General features: G+C 47.3%; 1 protein-coding gene across 1 annotated transcript in view; it reads right to left on the reverse strand.

Annotated features, from left to right (window-relative positions):
- The window catches only part of PRKCA (protein kinase C alpha), a 419,289-nt gene that overhangs the window by 32,400 nt on the left and 368,195 nt on the right, over positions 1 to 18,694 (reverse strand). The window contains exons 9-13 of the mRNA XM_066235888.1: positions 11,297 to 11,431; positions 10,344 to 10,517; positions 8,122 to 8,213; positions 5,440 to 5,502; positions 4,459 to 4,597 (exon numbers count right to left, since the gene is read on the reverse strand). Of these exons, the coding sequence (XP_066091985.1) occupies positions 4,459 to 4,597; positions 5,440 to 5,502; positions 8,122 to 8,213; positions 10,344 to 10,517; positions 11,297 to 11,431 (603 nt within the window). The remainder of the gene's footprint in view (positions 1 to 4,458; positions 4,598 to 5,439; positions 5,503 to 8,121; positions 8,214 to 10,343; positions 10,518 to 11,296; positions 11,432 to 18,694) is intronic.

Here is an 18,694-nt window from a genome sequence, read left to right on the forward strand (position 1 = left end):
CGGTTGCTTCTCTTTCTTCCAGGAGACTGTAGGCAGTGCTAGTAGTCAGGGTCTGATTCGTGGCTGTGGGGCAATACTTGATGGGCAACTGGATCTCATAAGCCCCAAATAACTAACTTACAGATGGGGGATTGAATCCAGACAAAGGGGTCAAGGGCTCTCACTGACCCTGGAGAGTTCTTTCTATGTCAGACCAAAGAGCAGCCCTCACGGCAGCTTCAGGACCTACTTCCTGGCCAGTGTCCACTCCATGGGTGTCTACCTCAGCTCCAAAAGCACACCTGTTAACGACATGGTCTGCCTTAACTCATCTTCCCTGGTCAAGGAGATGCTAACGTATTAATCCATTTCAAGGTTTTCGAACAGGCATAAATATTCAAGCCTCCGCCCTGCCTATTAAGGAAAATGTCATCTAAGATAATTATTTTGCCTCCACCTGACAGGAAGATTTACACAGAGGACAGGATAACCTTGGATCAAATTCAGAAACCTTGAACCTGGATGGTCTTTCTCCTCACCACAATTATGCCTATGACTTGGTATGCTCAGTGCCTAGACCCTTCTGAGGAAAATGCCAGCGGAAGGTGAAACGCCCTCAAGCTACTCTTGACTGAGTTCCCAAAGTAGTGAGGCTTATTCTTCAATGAAGGTCGACTTGGATCTATGCACAGGTTTGGTTTCTGCTTGTGTGCACGGAAGTCGCCTCTTCTAAACTGTTAAGTACTCTGAGCTCAGGGCCCTTGCCTGATACATTTCTGTACCCCTGGTGGCACTATGCTTGGCACAGTGACGCATGCACACTGTTGTCTGCACATGTGAATCATTGAGGGTTTGAGCAGATTTCCTGTGGTCGGCAGTGCAAAGGTCCGGAGGTGGCCTGAGCCTGGGGTTCAAGCCTGAGGCCAGCAGTTCTTAGACATGTGGCCTTAGACCATTACTGACCCCCCAGGCACCTCCTCTGAAGCGCGGCCTGGGGCTATGTCCCTGACGGGTTTGGTTAGGGGATCTGAGGGAAAGCACAGAAGGAGCCGGCACGTAGCAGACACTTAATAAACGGTGGTGCTCTCTTTGTTGCGGCTTGTACAGTGGGTACAGGAGAGGCACGAGGCTTGCGGAAACTCAGTCTTCAGGGCCAGACTATGTTATCGTCTGTGTACGAGGGGCCCAGAGTTGGTTTTTCATGCCTCCTTCTCTAAAGGTGTGTTCCCAGCACGCGTGCTCACTCTCTCTCTCTCTGACAGGCGTTCTCAGGATCCCTCCTTCTGAAAGCTTGTTCCCTGGCTCCTAGCATGACCTGGCCAATTCCAGACAGGAGCCATGCTCTTCTGGTGACTTCTAAGTGGCAATCAACTTCTCAGTTCAAAGGGTCTTTCCAGGCCAACCAGCACTTGCTGTCCCACAAAATGACCATGAAGCCAGCAACAGCCAGGGTCTTCCAGCAGAGGATGTGGCAGGCAGCTGTAGGAAGTGCACCATCCAATGCAAACGAGCCAACTGAACAATGACGACGGAGGCCCAACCGGTCCCGAGACAGAAAATACTCCAAGTTACAGACCACAACCTTCTGGAATAAACCTTATCATCCCCATTCAGGTGAGGGAATGGAGGCCTGGAATGTATTGACCAAATGGTAGAAACAGTACTCAGACATGATGACTGTAGTTCTAGAAAGTGCTCAGATGAAAACGCCAACCTTGACAGGTTACATACTGCCTGACTGTCATAGGACATTCTTGAAATGACAAAGTTATAGGATGAAAAGTAGGTGAATGGTTGCCAGGGGACAGGGATGGGCAGCAGGGAGGGGTGTCAGGAGGGAGGTGAGTGGTCATAAGAGGGCAAAGGAAGAATTGTTGTGCTAGTGAGACTGAGGTGCATCTTCACAGGGGTGCTGGAGGCGTGAACCCACACGTGTGATCAAGTTGCACAGAACGAAACACACAAGCACACAACCGAGTCCAAGAAAAAAAAGAAAAAGGCCCAGAGTTACCAAGATAGGTAGAAGCACGGCTGGGTTTACTGTAGGCGGGTGGTGGGAAGCTATCGGATGCTGTGAGACTGAGCGCCATCAGGGCGCAGGACACAGGCATGTGTATCCTCAGCCCGCAGCCGTGAACACGTTCACTTTGCTCCATAAAAGGGGCTCTGCAGATGTGATGAAGAGTTTTGAGATGGGGAGATAACCCTGGATTACCTGGGTGGGCCCCGTGGGATCCCAGGGGTCCTTCTGAGAGGGAGGCTGCAGGGTTGGAGCGACAAAAGACAGAGAGCGGTTACAAGACGCTATGCTTCGGGCACAGAGAGGAGGAGATACCTGGAGCCCAGGACTGCACACCACCTCAGAGACTGGAAGAGGCCAGGAGAGTGCTCCCCAGGGCTTTCCGAGCAAGGGCAGCCCTGCCACAACCTGACTGGAATCCTGTGAGACTGATTCTGGATGTCTGCTGTCCAGAACTACAGGGTGGTAAATGTGCATTGTTTCACCTACTAAGTCTGGGCTTGTTTCTTACAGCAGCAATAGGAAACACATACAATGAGGGGCATTAGAAAAAAAGAATAGATTTCAATTATTTGCAGTTTCATCTATGAGGAACACTGTCATGCCTGGTGAGACCAGATGGCTGAGGTGTTACTGAGCACAGGAAGCTATTTGTCTGATCAGCAGAGATCTGGTCTTAATGAAGTTCAAAGCCACCTTTGGTCCCCCAGATGCTCCCACTCCTGTCACCAAGCTTTTATAGCATCTGGTGGGTGTCACATAGAGTATGGCACAGCTCATACTCATAGTTCTACCTGTTGAACTCACGTCAGCTGGTAGAAGGTTTCGTAAGAAACACTGTATAAAAGAAGGAGTATTTCTACTGTCAAATCTCACTGTTCGTGTTTGAAAATAGGACTAGTTAAGCTCATGTTATGCCTGGAGATAATAACACATGAACTCTTTTTTGGGAGAAACCCCAATAACTACTTATCAAGATAATATAACACCTTTGGCCATGTAATTCAGAATTTAAATTTCTAAGTAAAGAGTTCAACTATGTTTCCACATGCTCTAGAGATATAAAACAAAAAGCCCTTGAGAAAGAAAGATAAATTCATCTCCCTTTTGGAATAATGGCTACTCCTGAGGGTTTACTAGGTGCCAAATATTGTATTAGGCACTTTAGCCTTCATCACAATTTTACACGGAGCTTATTATAATTATCCCCAACTTGCCTCTGCAGAAATGGGTTCAGAGAGGTTAAGTAACTTGCCTGAGTCCCCACAGCCTGTAACTAACAGAGTCAGGATGAAAGCTCACATTGGTCTGATTCCTAAGCACACATCTTTCCCACTGCACTGAGTGCCTTTTAGAGAAATGTATGGGACTGTGTGTTGAACAAATACCATGAAAGTCACCAATAGCTAACATGAGAGCTCTGTAAAGAGCGGAAGGTTGACCTAACCCTGAATCCATGGCTGCATCATGCTGGAACTCAGCTGGGAAGAGACTGTTTCATCCATAGAGCTGTGTGGGAAGAGAAAGTTGGCTATATGGGGACCCTGGGCTACAGCCCATTCTATCCTTGGCAGGTAGGAAGCTTCATCAAACAGGAAGTGAATTGCTCAACATGCCTCATAACAAAGACAAAGCACTATGGCCTTGGCGGTTAGTATACAAATCTCAACCCACTTTGCTGATAACCACATGGATACATTCCTCCTAGATTAAACACCAGTCAATTCCAACATGTCATTTAGAGCACTAATCATTCTGATTTTGCTAAAAAAGTGATCACTGGAACCACCTTCTGACCCAGTTTTTCTACAAAGAACATTTTCCCAAGCTTCCCTGCCTGATGGTCTTTCTTTTTTCTTTCTTTTAGCAAGTGGGGGTGGGGGGTGGGCAGAGGGAGAGAGGCAGGGAGGTAGAGAGACAGGGAGAGAGATGAGAAGCATCAACTCATAGTTGCAGCACTTTACTGGTTCATTGATTCCTTTCTCATATGTGCCTTGACTGGGGGCTCAAGCTGAGCCAGTGACCCCTTGCTCAAGCCAGCAACCTTGGGCTTCAAGCCAGAGACCTTTGGCCTCAAGCCAGCAACATGGGATCATTACAATGGGGTTTCAAACCTGGAACTTCAGCATCCCAAGTCAATGCTCTATCCACTGCGTTAGCAGCGGTCACGCACAATGGTGTTTCTTAAGTTGTTTTGACCATAATCGTGTAGGAAATAGATCTTACCATGCAACCAGCTTACACGTGCACATAAGGAAGACCAAAGTTCCAAAGAACAAGACATACGCTTATTACGTGCCCTGAGTGTTCACACTTTCTTTTTCTGTTTTGCTCTGTTCAGTCTAGTCGAGTCTGTTTTGTCGTCAGGACCCCACACATTGACTTGGTAACGACTCCAAACCCCACGAGGGAGCTGTGGAGTCACTGGTCTAGAACACAAGGAGAACGGGGGTCCCTACCTCTGGGGCAATGTAATCTGGGGTCCCGCAGAAGGTTCTGGTCGTGACTCCTTCCATCATGTGTTCCTTGCACATCCCGAAGTCAGCAATCTTGATGTGTCCTTCTGAATCCAGCATGACATTATCTAACTTCAGGTCCCTGCAAGGAAGTGGTACAGCATCAATGCCTTCCCCATGACATGGTGTGCTTTGCTCCGCAGCTGGTGAGTCAGAAGGCCACGTGACTAGCTGCTGCCTCGATGGCACATGAACTACAAGTCCCAGGAGGGTTGAGACCAGGGATTATTATTTTTTAATCTCTAGAGTATAATGTAGTGCTTAGCATATAGGAGGAAATAGACACATGTTGAATGAACGACTGAAGGACTGAACTAACCATTCCCAACCACGGCTGCATCAGAGATTCCAATTTAGCTTGTCTGGGGACAGCCCAGTCCTTTGATTATTAGTGTCCCACACAGAGGGAGGTGTGCAAAGTCACAGGTGCAGAGCCACATGTGTCCCTTCTCTACTGCCCAGTGTCGCATGCCCTTTTCATTACTCTTCACTTACTACTGGAAGACATTCTTCTTTCTTTGGCACCAGACTTTCACTAGAGGTGACAACCAGAAGAATTTAATTTAGTAGTTTTTCCCTTGCCTCTCTCTCCCCAGTTTCCCATGTTCTCATTCAGCGGAGCATCTCCCAGAAATTCAGTAGCCACTGCTCCCTGACTGTCCTCCCAAATAAAAGGCAGAGGAAGAAGCTGTCAGTGGAAAGAAAAGCATGTTTTCTTGTGGGAAGCAGAAACAAGATTAATCTCTGGAGGCCCAGAAATCGGAAGGTGGCTTGGATTTCCTGGCGGGTCCCAGCAGGTTGCTGTGGGGGTTGTTATCCACTCCATGTCTGAAGTCCCTGTCACTGAGTGACACGCCCAAAGAGACCCAGGGGCCCAACAGAACACGCAAATTGCATGGAGGGTGGAGGAGCTCCGTCACTCACCTATAGATGATTCCCTTTTTATGAAGGAAGAACAATCCAATGGAAATCTCTGCTGCATAGAATCTGCAAGAGAAAAAGCTCGTCAGGCATCTCTGGACTCCTGGAGACTGTGCACCTCCTCCCACCGGCCCGGCCCCCGAGTTCAGGCATCCAAGCGGTAAAAGAATGGAAGACTCGGGACTACTAGAGATTGGCATCACCCCACGCATGTTCTTCCAACCCTTGGCCCTTCCCTTTGCCATTTTATACTCCAGCTTCTCCTACTAATGATGCAGCTAATCAAAGCGATGAGATGGGCTTATTACCTGCCCACAAACATACACTTCTCGTCTGGGGCAGGTGGACAGGTGACACACTGCTTAAGAGAAATTCCTAATCCAATCTTTTAAAGAGTGGCTGTTAGACTACTCTGGGTCAGGACTATGGCAGAACACATTACTGTCTGAATGCACAATAATTCCCTGGAAGACAAAGCACAGTGTGCGAGGAACTCGATAGCTGGGTTCCCCCTCCCCTGCCCCCGCACGCCCAGGTAAGTGGGATGCATACTGTGATTCATACCTGAGTTTACCCGGGTTACGTAATTCATAACAGAAAGCAGTTATTGCTATCACTGCAAAATCGTTCGTAGGCTAATCGCTGAGTCTCAGAATAAAAGTGGAAGGATGTTATAAAATTTGACTGGTATTTATGAATCTTTGAAGTCTGAGAAGCCACAAAACTGTCTGGGAGAACATCAGACCTAGGAGGCTTCAAATAAGCACGTCTACACGAGCAGAGAAAAGCCCCTGATGACAAGGACCAATCTCTTAGCAAGTGTGTGTGTGTGGGGGGGGGGGGGAGGGTGAGTGTCAGGGGAGGGGAGGGGGTACCACCTCTGAGAGCTGGTGGGAGAGGGAAGAGATCAGAGAGAAAAGAGAGATGGGATTTAGAGGCGACTTTGACGTGATTTTTCACGCTTTTCTCTCTTTTAAAAATAAAACCTTCCTGGCAACACAAATACCGTGAAAGGTGTCTGGCCCTCTATGTTGCTTCGTAACACTGGGTGGCTATTCTTGACTCATTCTTCAGCTTTGTTGTCGTCCAGCTTTACCCGACAACCTGAGCACAGCCTTGCTTTCTGACTAGCAAAATAGGAGAGGGGATAAGGGCAGGCGTTTCTGAAAATTGAAAAGAACACAGGAAAATCCGCCTGCACAGTTTTTTAAGTTTGTACCGAAGAAGTCCCCAGATGGCCTTGTCCATCTTCCCCAGGACAGACCCTCCATCCAGGCCCTGCACTCGTCACATTCCTCTATCCCATGAAACATCAGCCAGAATCCTATTAACATCTGCAGACTTGACTCATCAGGGCTCAGGGACATGCAATGGCTCTTCGTTTAGGTGTGCTCCTGTTGAGTGCCCTGGAACCTCCTGGCCCCTGAAACAGGGGACGATTGTTCAGAGATCCAAGTCTACCCTCCGGACGGATGAGTCTCCATCTTCCCCTGGAGCCCAGGTCTGTCTCCTGTGTTGCTGACTGGTGTCCTAATGAAACCCTCCACACGAAGCTCATGATGTGACCCCCCAAACCACCACCTTCTTGGCGGCTGCCCACACCCAAACCTCAAGTGGGGTGTAACGTAAAGAGCTTTCTCTCTTCTCACCCCCCCCCCCCGTCACCAAGCTCTGTCTCTAGAAGAGTTCTCAAAGCCACTGACTCCTCCCGCTATGTTCCTTCTCCTCGCCATCTACTGCCACCAGCAACGACGCTCCCTCCCACCCCCCCTCCTCCTCCTCCTGCCCCGAGGGCTCTGTGAAAATGTAACCTGACATTGTCCGGCCTCAGGGAAGTCCCACTCAGCCTGCCACCCCAGGCTCGTCACCCAGAGCCCCTATGATACTGCCCCTCCACATCTCACTCCATCTCCTGCACCTCCAAGTGGGTATTCCTTTAGAACAGGGGTCTCAAACTCGCGGCCCGCCAAACAATTTTGTGCAGTCCGCAGACTAATCCACGAAGTTCAAAATATTTTGGATAAAATTAAGTAAGCCTAGGGGCCTACTTGTATTTTTCATTTCTCTAGCATCCTAGCTAGATATTAGCTTAGTTAACAGCAGTTGTGATGCGAACTACAGTTTCTGGTCGTTTTGTGACACTGAGTAAACTGCATGTACGATTGTGCTTGTTGTACTGATTTTTTTTTGTTTTCAACTGCAGTGAGAAAAGTGTTGTGTAACAGTTGCCTTTTGTAGACCTAGTGCGGCCCGCCGAAGGGCTGTGATCTTGCTCTGCGGCCCACATGCTGAGTTGAGTTTGAGACCCCTGCTTTAGAATGTTCTTCCCTCACTCCCCTCTTTTGGGGGCTTTGCATGGTGCCCCATGCCACCTGCAAAGTCATGGCAATGCATTACAATTGTCGGGTGACTTCTCCCACTCCAAGTGAGGCAGTGAGCTCCCCAAGGGCAGGGGCCATTCATTCGTTCACATTGCAGGCCCTGGGGGTGTTGTGGGTGTGCAATAACCATGCATTCAATGCATGAGTGGCTGACTCCATCAGTACGGAAACGCTGAGATGGACCCTGGTTCCAGAGCACCACCGGAACCAGGCTGTGCCCCATCTGCACAGTTCACCCACCACAAGTTCCTGGCGGGGACGCCTGTGTGTCTATGTACATCAAGGGACTTAAACAAATACTCACACTGCTTGTGGCTCCTTAAATTTTCCTACTTGCTGGATGTGGTACATGAGGTCGCCGCCGTTGACATATTCCATGACGAAGTACAGCCGGTCCTGGAGGCCAAGGGTCAACGCATGAGCAGAGCTCCGCTGCAGACGGAGCAGCGTCCTGCACGCTCTCCGGGCTGCGGGCTGCTTTCTCATTAGTAAAATGTGGGCCACGCTGACAGATTGACTCAGGGCAACCCCTCGACATGTTTTTCCCCAAGTAAAGAATAAGAACTGAACCCTCCTGCACAAGGACCCTGGGAAGGATAAAGTCGTTACATAACTGAAGTAACGGCTCCCCATCAGCGTGCGTGTCCCGTTCTGCTTATGTATGTTCCCTGTTCCAGTAATGGCCTCAGATAGTCTTCCCTTTTCTCGTATGCACACAATAGATTTCTCAGTTAGGGACGATGTCAAGAATCTGTATGGGCCAATTACTTCATTTTACCCAGTGTTGCTGCTTTGCAACGGCTAGGAAGCATGTGGGAGTACTGTTGCACTGGGACTGCCTGCCCGCTTCGGTAAACAAGCCTCGTGCATTAGGTTGGGCGTACACATTATAAATGCTCAATGACATTGGCTATGGGGGTGGGGACAGTAAACGGAGAGGCTAATCCAATGTTCTTTTGCATCCATAATATGCCTGAATATGGTTTTTGATGTCCCGTCACTGGTATGCTGAGTGTTGGCCCCACGAAGGACAGACACTGTAGAACCACATAAATCTGCATATTTGAGGACATTACACTGGGACAGGGAGGGAGACCCAGGGGGTGTAACAGGGAAATAACAAACAGCACAGCGAGGTAACAGCTGACCTCTGCTCTCTTCTAGAAAACACCACCATTTCACGGAGGTTATTAAACACAAAAGTATTGCACAGGGAGGGGAAAAAAATGACAAAGCCTCCGCTAAGAGGCAGGAAATGGCTCTGGGAGCTTCAAGCTCGACTTTCCCATTATGAACTTTAATTTCGTTTTTATTTCTCTGCTTGTCGCTTCATCAGTGTAACCAGGGTGATGGGATCTGGGCTGGGGTTCAAACACGGTTCTTTCTTCCCGGCATATTTCTCCTCTCTCCGTGGCGCTGCCTCGATGCTGCTGGGTGCAGGGAGCTGCCTGGGGCCACTGGCATCAGGCTGACAGCAGTGGCCAAGCCGGGCTCTGCAGCCCCGCCCCTGAGACTGTGCTGCCTGTGAGATTCTAAAACCCAACAGCATCGAGGGGCGCCTCCCAACAGATTTCAAAGGGAGACAGAAAACAGGAAGTCAGTGTCTGGCCCATGGGAAGATGAACATAGTAACAGCTGCCACAGTCACATTACAGCCCCTGATGACTGAGCCACATCTTAAAATGCAGAGAGGCTGAGGAGTGGCGAGTTTAGACGTCTTGCAGGCCACATGCAAGCACCAAGCCAGGACCCGGCCCCACCGCTGGCTGATGGGCGCTCTGGAATTTTCTTAGTCCTCTGCATAGTTCTACCATAGGACAGGGCTCAGTAAACATCTTCCTTAAAGGGCCAGACAGTCAATAGGCTTTGGGCGTGTCTTATGCCACTCCACCCTGCCTCCATAGCTCCAAGGCAGCTGTGGATGACAGGGGAGTGAATGAGCTTGTCTGTGCTCCAAGAAAACTCCTTATGACTCTGATATGTGAATCTCATCTAATTTTCACTTCATATGCCATGAAATACGATTTTTATTATTATTTTTAAGACCTTCCTTAGAGCTCACGGGGTGCACAAAACAAGGTCAGATTGCCAACTCCCGCTGTGTACTTTGAAAAAAGAACACACTCTTATGCAAAACTCGAGTCTCCTGATGTCCCAATGCAATGCTTGGCAGCGGGCACGCTGGCCTGTTATGCAGCCAGTACTGTGAGTTATTGTATTGTTCTTGTGTCTCCAAGTCTTAGCACAACGCCTGGCATGTGGAAAACCTTTGACAGAAACATTTGCTGAATTAAATGGAATTAATGCCAAGTCTCTAAGTAGGGCACAGCACGGGAAGGGGACGCTCCCAATGTACCAGTGGCACAAGACTGAGACGTTGTCCTCTGTCACCTCTGCTTTGCAGAGACAACTCTGGGGCCGGGCGGTCCCCAGGCTATGCCTCTCTCCGCAGGAGGCAAGTTGACTTGGATGCTGAGGACACCTGGGTTCAGAGCAGCCCGAGAGGAAGCAGCCCACGGTCCTTACCACGGTCTGGAAGCAGGAGTGCAGCTGTGTCAGGAACGGGGGCTTGTCAAGCAGGGCCAGCACTCGCTTTTCCACCATGGTGCACTCCACGTCGTCGTCCTGGATCACCACGTCCTTCTTCAGGATCTTGATGGCGTAGAGTTCTTCCGTCCCCTTCCTGTCGGCCAGCATCACCTGAGGGTAGATGAAGGGCACGTGAAGATGGCCGCGCACGTGGCGGGGCTGGTGCGGGCAGGAGCCAGGCCGGTGCCAGTGCAGACAGCACATGCGGACGTGGAAACATGAGCTATGAAAATAGTCACCAAGTTCCGCTTCATGTGCACGCTAGGAAATACTGCAGAACACTGTCTATTAAAATTCCTCTTGCCCTGTGTCAGTTTTAGGTCAGCAACATCTGTACGCTGTGCAGCCTGCTGCCACACGATGGCGCTGTTGCTGATAGGAATATGCAACATGATCAGCAGTAGGGTTGAATTATGCATTTTTGGGGAATAACCTTTAGGGCAAAATATATGACTGACATTTAAAAGCTTCTCACGAGTCAGGAGCTAAGACAAAGAAATAGGCGAGACAGAAGCCAGTTCCTGAGTTTATGGTGAGATTTGAGGGCAGAAAAGCCAAAGGTAGATAGATACACAACTTGAAGAAACCCAGGTCAGTATTTCATAGTTAATTACATACACTTACTACAAGTTGACATTTTAATTTTTAGTTGTAAAAATGGTTTACTCAACCAACACTGTGGAGCACCCGTTCCGTTCTGAACACGGAACTGGTGCCGCACCATACTCCTCTGTAGCTTTTAGGAGCAGTTGGTTTTTAATGAAATGAAGGAGAAAATGTCTGAGGAACATGTCCAGAGAGCAGGGAAACCTACAAGGCTGCTCTGGAGCCTTCAGGAAGGACCAGACGATGCCAGCGCGCCGTACGAACACCGCTGCTCGCCTCCTTACCTTTCCAAAGCTCCCCTTCCCCAGCACCATGAGGAAGTTGAAGTCAGTGAGTTTCACTCGGTCAAGGTTGTTGGAAAGTCTCCTGTCGTCTGAAGCACTGATGACTCTGTTACCAGCGGGGCCAAGCTTGGCTTTCTAAACAGCAAGCAGACAGGTGAAGCCAGTCAGTCGTTTGTTCCCAGGGAAAAGACTGACAGACGTTATAACTAAGCTTGACACCAGCTCGGGGTGGGGGGCGGGGTGGGGTGACAAAAGGAACCCGGCAATGACAATGACGTATCTAGCATCCTTTCATACTCCATGGCTACACTCATCTTAAGGCAACATCTGCCAAGTACCCCCAAATGGTTCTCCCCTAATGAAGAGACAACCCTTTAAATAGTATACCAAGATCAAGTCATGGGACTCTGCCCCGGGCAGGCTGGCAGGCATTCTGGGAAGGAGAAAGGGAACTGCCTGGGACACCAGTGCTCAGCAACAGTTAACATAACAAAGGAAATAAACTGCACTGTCGTTTGTCTTATCTGGAGACTTTCCAATTTAAGACGAACCTGCCCAGAAGAAACGGGTACCCCTGCCAAAGAGCGACCAGTGTCCTCTAGAGAGGAACAGCCTGAGTGGCAGCTGTGGGAATGATTTATTGCTACTTTCAAAGGCATAGTAATAAGAACAGAGTGTTTTTTTGTTTGTTTTTGTTTCTAAGTCAGGAGTTAAACTCATGAAAAGAAAAGATGATAGATCTGCCTGAGAATCTGGCTGCACACGAAACACACACTGCCCTCCGAACCTGAAGAATCACCAGCAGTTTTTATTTATTTTTTTATTTTTATTTTATTTTTTATTTTTTTACAGAGACAGAGAGAGAGAGTCAGAGAGAAGGATAGATAGGGACAGACAGACAGAAACGGAGCGAGATGAGAAGCATCAGTCATTAGTTTTTTGTTGTGATACCTTAGTTGTTCAATGATTGCTTTCTCATATGTGCCTTGACCATGGGGCTACAGCAGACCAAGTAACCCCTTGCTCAAGCCAGCGATCTTGGGTCCAAGCTGGTGAGCTTTGCTCAAACCAGATGAGCCTGTGCTCAAGCTGATGACCTCTGGGTCTCAAACCTGGGTCTTCTGCATCCCAGTCCAATGTTCTATCCACTGTGCCACCATCTGGTCAGGCACCAGTAGTTTTTTTTTTATTTTTTTATTTTTCTGAAGCTGGAAACGGGGAGAGACAGTCAGACAGACTCCCGCATGCGCCCGACTGGGATCCACCTGGCACGCCCACCAGGGGGCGATGCTCTGCCCCTCCGGGGCGTCGCTCTCTCACAACCAGAGCCACTCTAGTACCTGGGGCAGAGGCCAAGGAGCCATCCCCAGTGCCCGGGCCATCTTTGCTCCAATGGAGCCTTGGCTGCAGGAAGGGAAGAGAGAGACAGAGAGGAAGGGGGGGGGTGGAGAAGCAAATGGGCGCTTCTCCTATGTGCCCTGGCCGGGAATTGAACCCGGGTCCCCCGCACGCCAGGCCGACGCTCTACCACTGAGCCAACCGGCCAGGGCCGCACCAGCAGTTTTTATAAAGCAGGCTAGTGTCACACAAAGGCGCTGGAGAGACCATGCCCTCATAGCTTTCATGGGGTGCCTCAGGTCAAAGGCAAGAAGCCCGAGGGCCCAGCAGGAGAGGAGAGGCAAGGGGGCAGAGAGGAATGTCTCAACTGTCAGCAAAGGAGCCATGGAGAAAGTGGAGGAGCCCTGAGTGGATGGAGAAGCTCCCCACAGAGTCTGCATTGTGAAGTCTGCCCCACGGTGAGCGAGAGAGCCAGGTGCCGGGCACGTCCGTGACTGAAAAGGCCAGAGTCCAGGGGGCTGGCTGACCCACTGCAGCCACAGCCCTGAGCCACAGGGCCCAATCTCCTGCTTTAGATACATTCTCAACGTGACGGTGCACCCCTACCCCCACCCTCAATGCAGAGATGTGACCAAGTGCAGCTCTGAGCTTTGGGGCAGGTGCCAGGACATCACTCAAATCAATGTGGTTACCAGGGACATGACATAGGAGGCAAGGAAGGCATTCGCAGGGCTTTATTAGACAATCAAAACACTGGCAACATCAGTTCTTAGCTCTTGGGGGGAAATGAGTGAGGGGCTTTGTCCTAGGCTCTGATGAAGAAGCTTTGAGCCCCCATCAGCTGCCTCTGGGTCCCCAGCCCTAACCGCACTTGGCACAGGGCGTGCACTCAACGTTTTGGTTGAATGAAGAAAGAAATGAAGCCAGACTGTGTTCATCAGATGCTTTCCTGTGAGGCAATGCTCTTCTCTGATGTAACTAACTGGTCTGTATAGGGATCAGCCCTCACGGACTGAGTGCACGTTCAGATAAACTGAGGACACCTGTGTAAGCAGAGACATTAAAACACGGGGGAAAGATGGTCCCAACTTTCCCACTTCAAGGCCAAAAGTACTGAATTTCAATGATACAGAAACTGGTCTTCACCTTGATAAGGATGGAAGGATTTCAAGACACACTAGTGAAAAAAAGCCAGGACTTTTTTTTCCATCAGAGATGCCCTCAAATTCAGGACCAGTCTCATCTTCCAAAACAGCTGCCCAGAAGCCATTCAAGTAGAGAAACTTTCTGATTTGTGTCTAAATGAATAACTGGGAAGTTCAAATTTGAGATGAGAATATTGACTAAGCCACCCTATCCCACTCTTCTGATTTATAAAGAGAAAAACTTATCAGAAAGAGGCAAAAAACTGAAAATAGAACTACCTTATGACCCAGCAATCCCTCTACTGGGTATATACCCCAAAAACTCAGAAACATTGATACGTAAAGACACATGCAGCCCCATGTTCATTGCAGCATTGTTCACAGTGGCCAGGACATGGAAACAACCAAAAAGCCCATCAATAGATGACTGGATAAAGAAGATGTGGCACATATACACTATGGAATACTCCTCAGCCATAAGAAATGATGACATCGGATCATTTACAGCAAAATGGTGGGATCTTGATAACATTATATGAAGTGAAATAAGTAAATCAGAAAAAACCAGGAACTGCATTATTCCATACATAGGTGGGATATAAAAGCGAGACTAAGAGACATTGATAAGAGTGTGGTGGTTAAGGGGGGGAGGGAGAGGGAGAGAGAAAGGGGGAGGGGAGGGGCACAAAGAAAACTAGATAGAAGGTGACAGAGGACAATCTGACTTTGGGTGATGGGTATGCAACATAATTGAATGACACGATAACCTGGACATGTTTTCTTTGAATATATGTACCCTGATTTATTGTCACCCCATTAAAAAAATAAAATTAAGGGATGACGTCAGAGTAATGGCGGGGTAGGAAGCGATACCGATAAATCTCCCCCAAAACTCAACAAGATCTTCAACCAGAAACAGAAAAACCTATACTTGGAGCTTTCAGATGCATCGCAATACACCCAAAGGTATGATTGAGTGAAAAATTGGCTAAATATATAACCAAACCCCGAAGGAAATAGGGAGTAAGAAATGCTCCGCCTTCCTCACTAACCTAAACAAGGCGGCTTTCTCTGGTAACTGTGAATATAGAAACTGAGGCGGGCAAAGGGGGTGAATATATCCAGGCCACCGCGGCACAAACGGCCGAACCAGGCTGTGGCACGGAGATCCAAGCCAAGGAAAATCTGATCCTGTGGCAACCCGGGCAATACAAGCTAATACTCGCGCCAAACCCAAACAAAGAAAGACAAGTGGAGCGGCCATCTTACCCGGTCTCCTGGTCGGTGCGCAGTTAGTGGGCGAGAATTTCATCCTAGGCCCCGAGAGTGGGTGCCCGTGTTGCCCCACGGAGAGGCAGGGTCAGAGGCCTTTCTGTGGGCCGAGGGCAGAGTCTCTGGGCAGCCACAGCGCCCTGGGAAAGCCACGCACGGGAGGGAGTGAGAACTAATTCCAATGGTGGAGATTTTCCGTGCTGGAGGGTGTTTCACTCAGAGGGAAACGCGGCCGGCCTCATATCCTGGTGTGCGCGGGCAGATAAGGAGTGAGCGATTCCTCCGAGTGCCTCGGCAGTGCGCGCCCGTGTTATCGCACAGAGGGGCAGAGTCAGGGGCCTTTGTGTGGGCCAAAGCGGAATCTCGGGCCGCCCCAGCGCCTTGCAAAAGCCGCGCACGGGGACGGAGCGAGACTCAATTCCAACGCTGCAACTTTTCCCTGCGGTTGGGGGTTTCACTCAGAGCGTGAGACTGCTGGCCGGATATCCTGGTCGCAGACAGTGAGTGAGAGTTTCCTCCAAGCGCCCCGGAAGTGGGCGCCCGCTTGTGTTACCGGACAGAGTGGCAGAGCCAGAGGTCTTTGAGTGGGCGGAAAGCCCGCCTGATTATGCTAGCAGCCCTGACTGACTGAGCCTTACCCAGAGCCCTGTGCTGAGTGGAAATAGAGTGGGGAGTTGCCAGCTCTTTGAGCCTCTTACTATCCAGGCAGAGGCAGCAGCAACCCCATAGCTGGATTCTCAGGCTACTAATTGAGGAAGGAAAGACTAGGAGAAAGGCTCCAGGAACATGGACTCTCTCACTGTCGGAGCCTATAAATGCTAATGAGCTTCGACTGCCAACGAGACTAAAGCACAATACATGACATTGCCATAGAGACTTATCAACTGCAAACCTCTACCTGAGCGTGCCAAAGGGGCAGAACCCGGGGTACAGAGTCACCGACCAGGAAGAGGGAGAGAAAAGAAAAAGCAAGAAGATAACCTCTCAAAATCAAGAATAATCTGCAGACTTTATAACCTATCCCATTTTATTATATTTGTTCGTTTGTTTCTCTTATCTTCATTCTTGATACTTTTTTTTCCTCCTCCAATTTGGCCGATTAACTCTCTACCGGTCTTACTCTCTCCTCTCCTTGAACTACACTACCCATAAGTGTTACATCTCCCATTATCTTTTCTCTTCTCTTCCTTTCTCTCTATAAGGGTTGCACTCCAAAACCCTTAACTCTCTCTCTCTCCTTTCTTTTCTCTTCTTTTAGTGGTTCCCTCTTTTTTTTTCTCTCTCTCTTTCTTTTCTCCCTCTATATTAGTTTCTTCCTTTCTCCTTTACATCTCCTCTCATTCAAACCTCAATAACAAACAAATTATCTTATCTGGGACTCAAACCTATGTTTGTGGCATTTTGGGGGGTTTTTACTTCACCTTTTTCCATATTATCTAGTTCTTGTTCCACTAAATACAATAGTACTTTTTTAATTTGTCCCCCCATTTTTCCGTTTTCCTCTTATTCCTCTCATCATAACTCTTAGACAACCAACACCTAAAAGCAAATCATTTTATTCTTGACCCAAATTTTTTCCTTATTTGCTTTTTGTGGGTCCATACGCTCTTTTTTTTTCTTTTTTCTTTCTTTTTTTTTTTTTTTTTTTTTTTTTTTTGCCCCTTTATTACTTTTCCCCACTTCAGGCCCTCCATCACAGGCATTGTTTGTTATAATTCACAGTCCACCACAAGATTTTCTCAAGAAAGAGGGGAGAGGAGAGGACAGAAAAAAAGGAGGGGGGGAATAATCTCCTTTTTTTAAAAATTTTTATTTTATTTTATTTTTCTTTATTTCATTATTAATTTTTTTTAAAAAAACAACTCTTTTCGATTTTATTTATTTATTTATTTATTTTTAATTTTTTATTCTTTATTAAATCTCATTAATACTATCAACAAAACCACCCTCAGATGCCATTAAGGAAGAGAAAATCGAATATCATGGATACAAAAGAAAGAGAGGTAACACAGCTAGATGAGGAAAAATCTATGGAGAAAAAATTTAATATATTGGAAACCTTGGAGCTAAATGACAGAGAATTCAAGATAGAAATCCTAAAAATCCTCCGAGATATACAAGAAAACACAGAAAGGCAATTTAGGGAGCTCAGAAAACAACTCAATGAACACAAAGAATATATGTCCAAGGAAACTGAAACTATAAAAACAAATCAAACAGAGATGAAAAACTCAATTCACGAGCTGAAAAACGAAGTAACAAGCTTAGCTAATAGAGCAGGTCAGATAGAAGAGAGGATTAGTGAAATAGAAGACAAGCAACTTGAGGCACAACAGAGAGAAGAAGAAAGAGACTCAAAAATTAAAAAAAATGAGATAGCCCTACAAGAATTATCTGACTCCATCAAAAAGAATAACATAAGAATAATAGGTATATCAGAGGGAGAAGAGAGAGAAAATGGAATGGAGAACATACTCAAACAAATAATAGATGAGAACTTCCCAAGCCTGTGGAAAGAACTAAAGCCTCAAGTTCAAGAAGCAAACAGAACTCCAAGTTTTCTTAACCCCAACAAACCTACTCCAAGGCATATCATAATGAAATTGACACAAACCAACAGCAAAGAAAAAATTCTCAAGGCAGCCAGGGAAAAGAAGAATACAACATATAAAGGAAGGCCCATTAGATTATCATCAGATTTCTCAGCAGAAACTCTACAAGCTAGAAGAGAGTGGACCCCAATATTTAAAGTCCTGAAAGAGAGGAACTTTCAGCCACGAATACTATACCCATCAAAGCTATCCTTCAAATATGAAGGAGAAATAAAAACATTCACAGATACAGAAAAGATGAGGGAATTTATCATCAGAAAACCCCCACTCCAGGAATTACTAAAGGGGGTTCTCCAATCAGATACAAAGAACAAAAAAAAAACAGAGCCACAAGTAAAAGCTCCAAGAAGAATACAATAAAACCAAATTTAAACTGTGACAACAACAAAAAGAAAGAGGGGGAGAAGATGGAGATTAACAGTAGCAAAGGACGATGGAGTGCAAAAGTACTCACAAAATAGTTCGCTACAATGAACAGGGTAGGGACCCTTTTCATTACTCAAAGGTAACCACCATTGAAAAAATCACCACAGAAGCACATGAGATAAAAAAGATAGCAACAGAGGAAAGATGTATGGAATACAACCAAATAAAAACAAAAGATAGAAAAACGAAAGAGAAGGATCAAACAAGACACAAAACTAACAGAAAGCAAGATATAAAATGGCAATAGGGAACTCACAAGTATCAATAATTACACTAAATGTAAACGGATTAAACTCACCAATAAAAAGGCACAGAGTAGCAGAATGGATTAAAAAAGAAAATCCAACTGTATGCTGCCTACAGGAAACTCATCTAAGTAACAAGGATAAAAACAAATTCAAAGTGAAAGGCTGGAAAACAATACTCCAAGCAAATAACATCCAAAAAAAAGCAGGTGTAGCAATACTCATATCGGATAATGCTGACTACAAGACAGGAAAAGTACTCAGAGACAAAAATGGCCATTTCATAATGGCTAAGGGGACACTGAATCAAGAAGACATAACAATTCTTAATATATATGCACCAAACCAAGGAGCACCAAA

The sequence above is a fragment of the Saccopteryx bilineata genome, chromosome 6 (assembly GCF_036850765.1).
Source record: "Saccopteryx bilineata isolate mSacBil1 chromosome 6, mSacBil1_pri_phased_curated, whole genome shotgun sequence".
In the NCBI taxonomy this organism is placed as follows: domain Eukaryota; kingdom Metazoa; phylum Chordata; class Mammalia; order Chiroptera; family Emballonuridae; genus Saccopteryx; species Saccopteryx bilineata.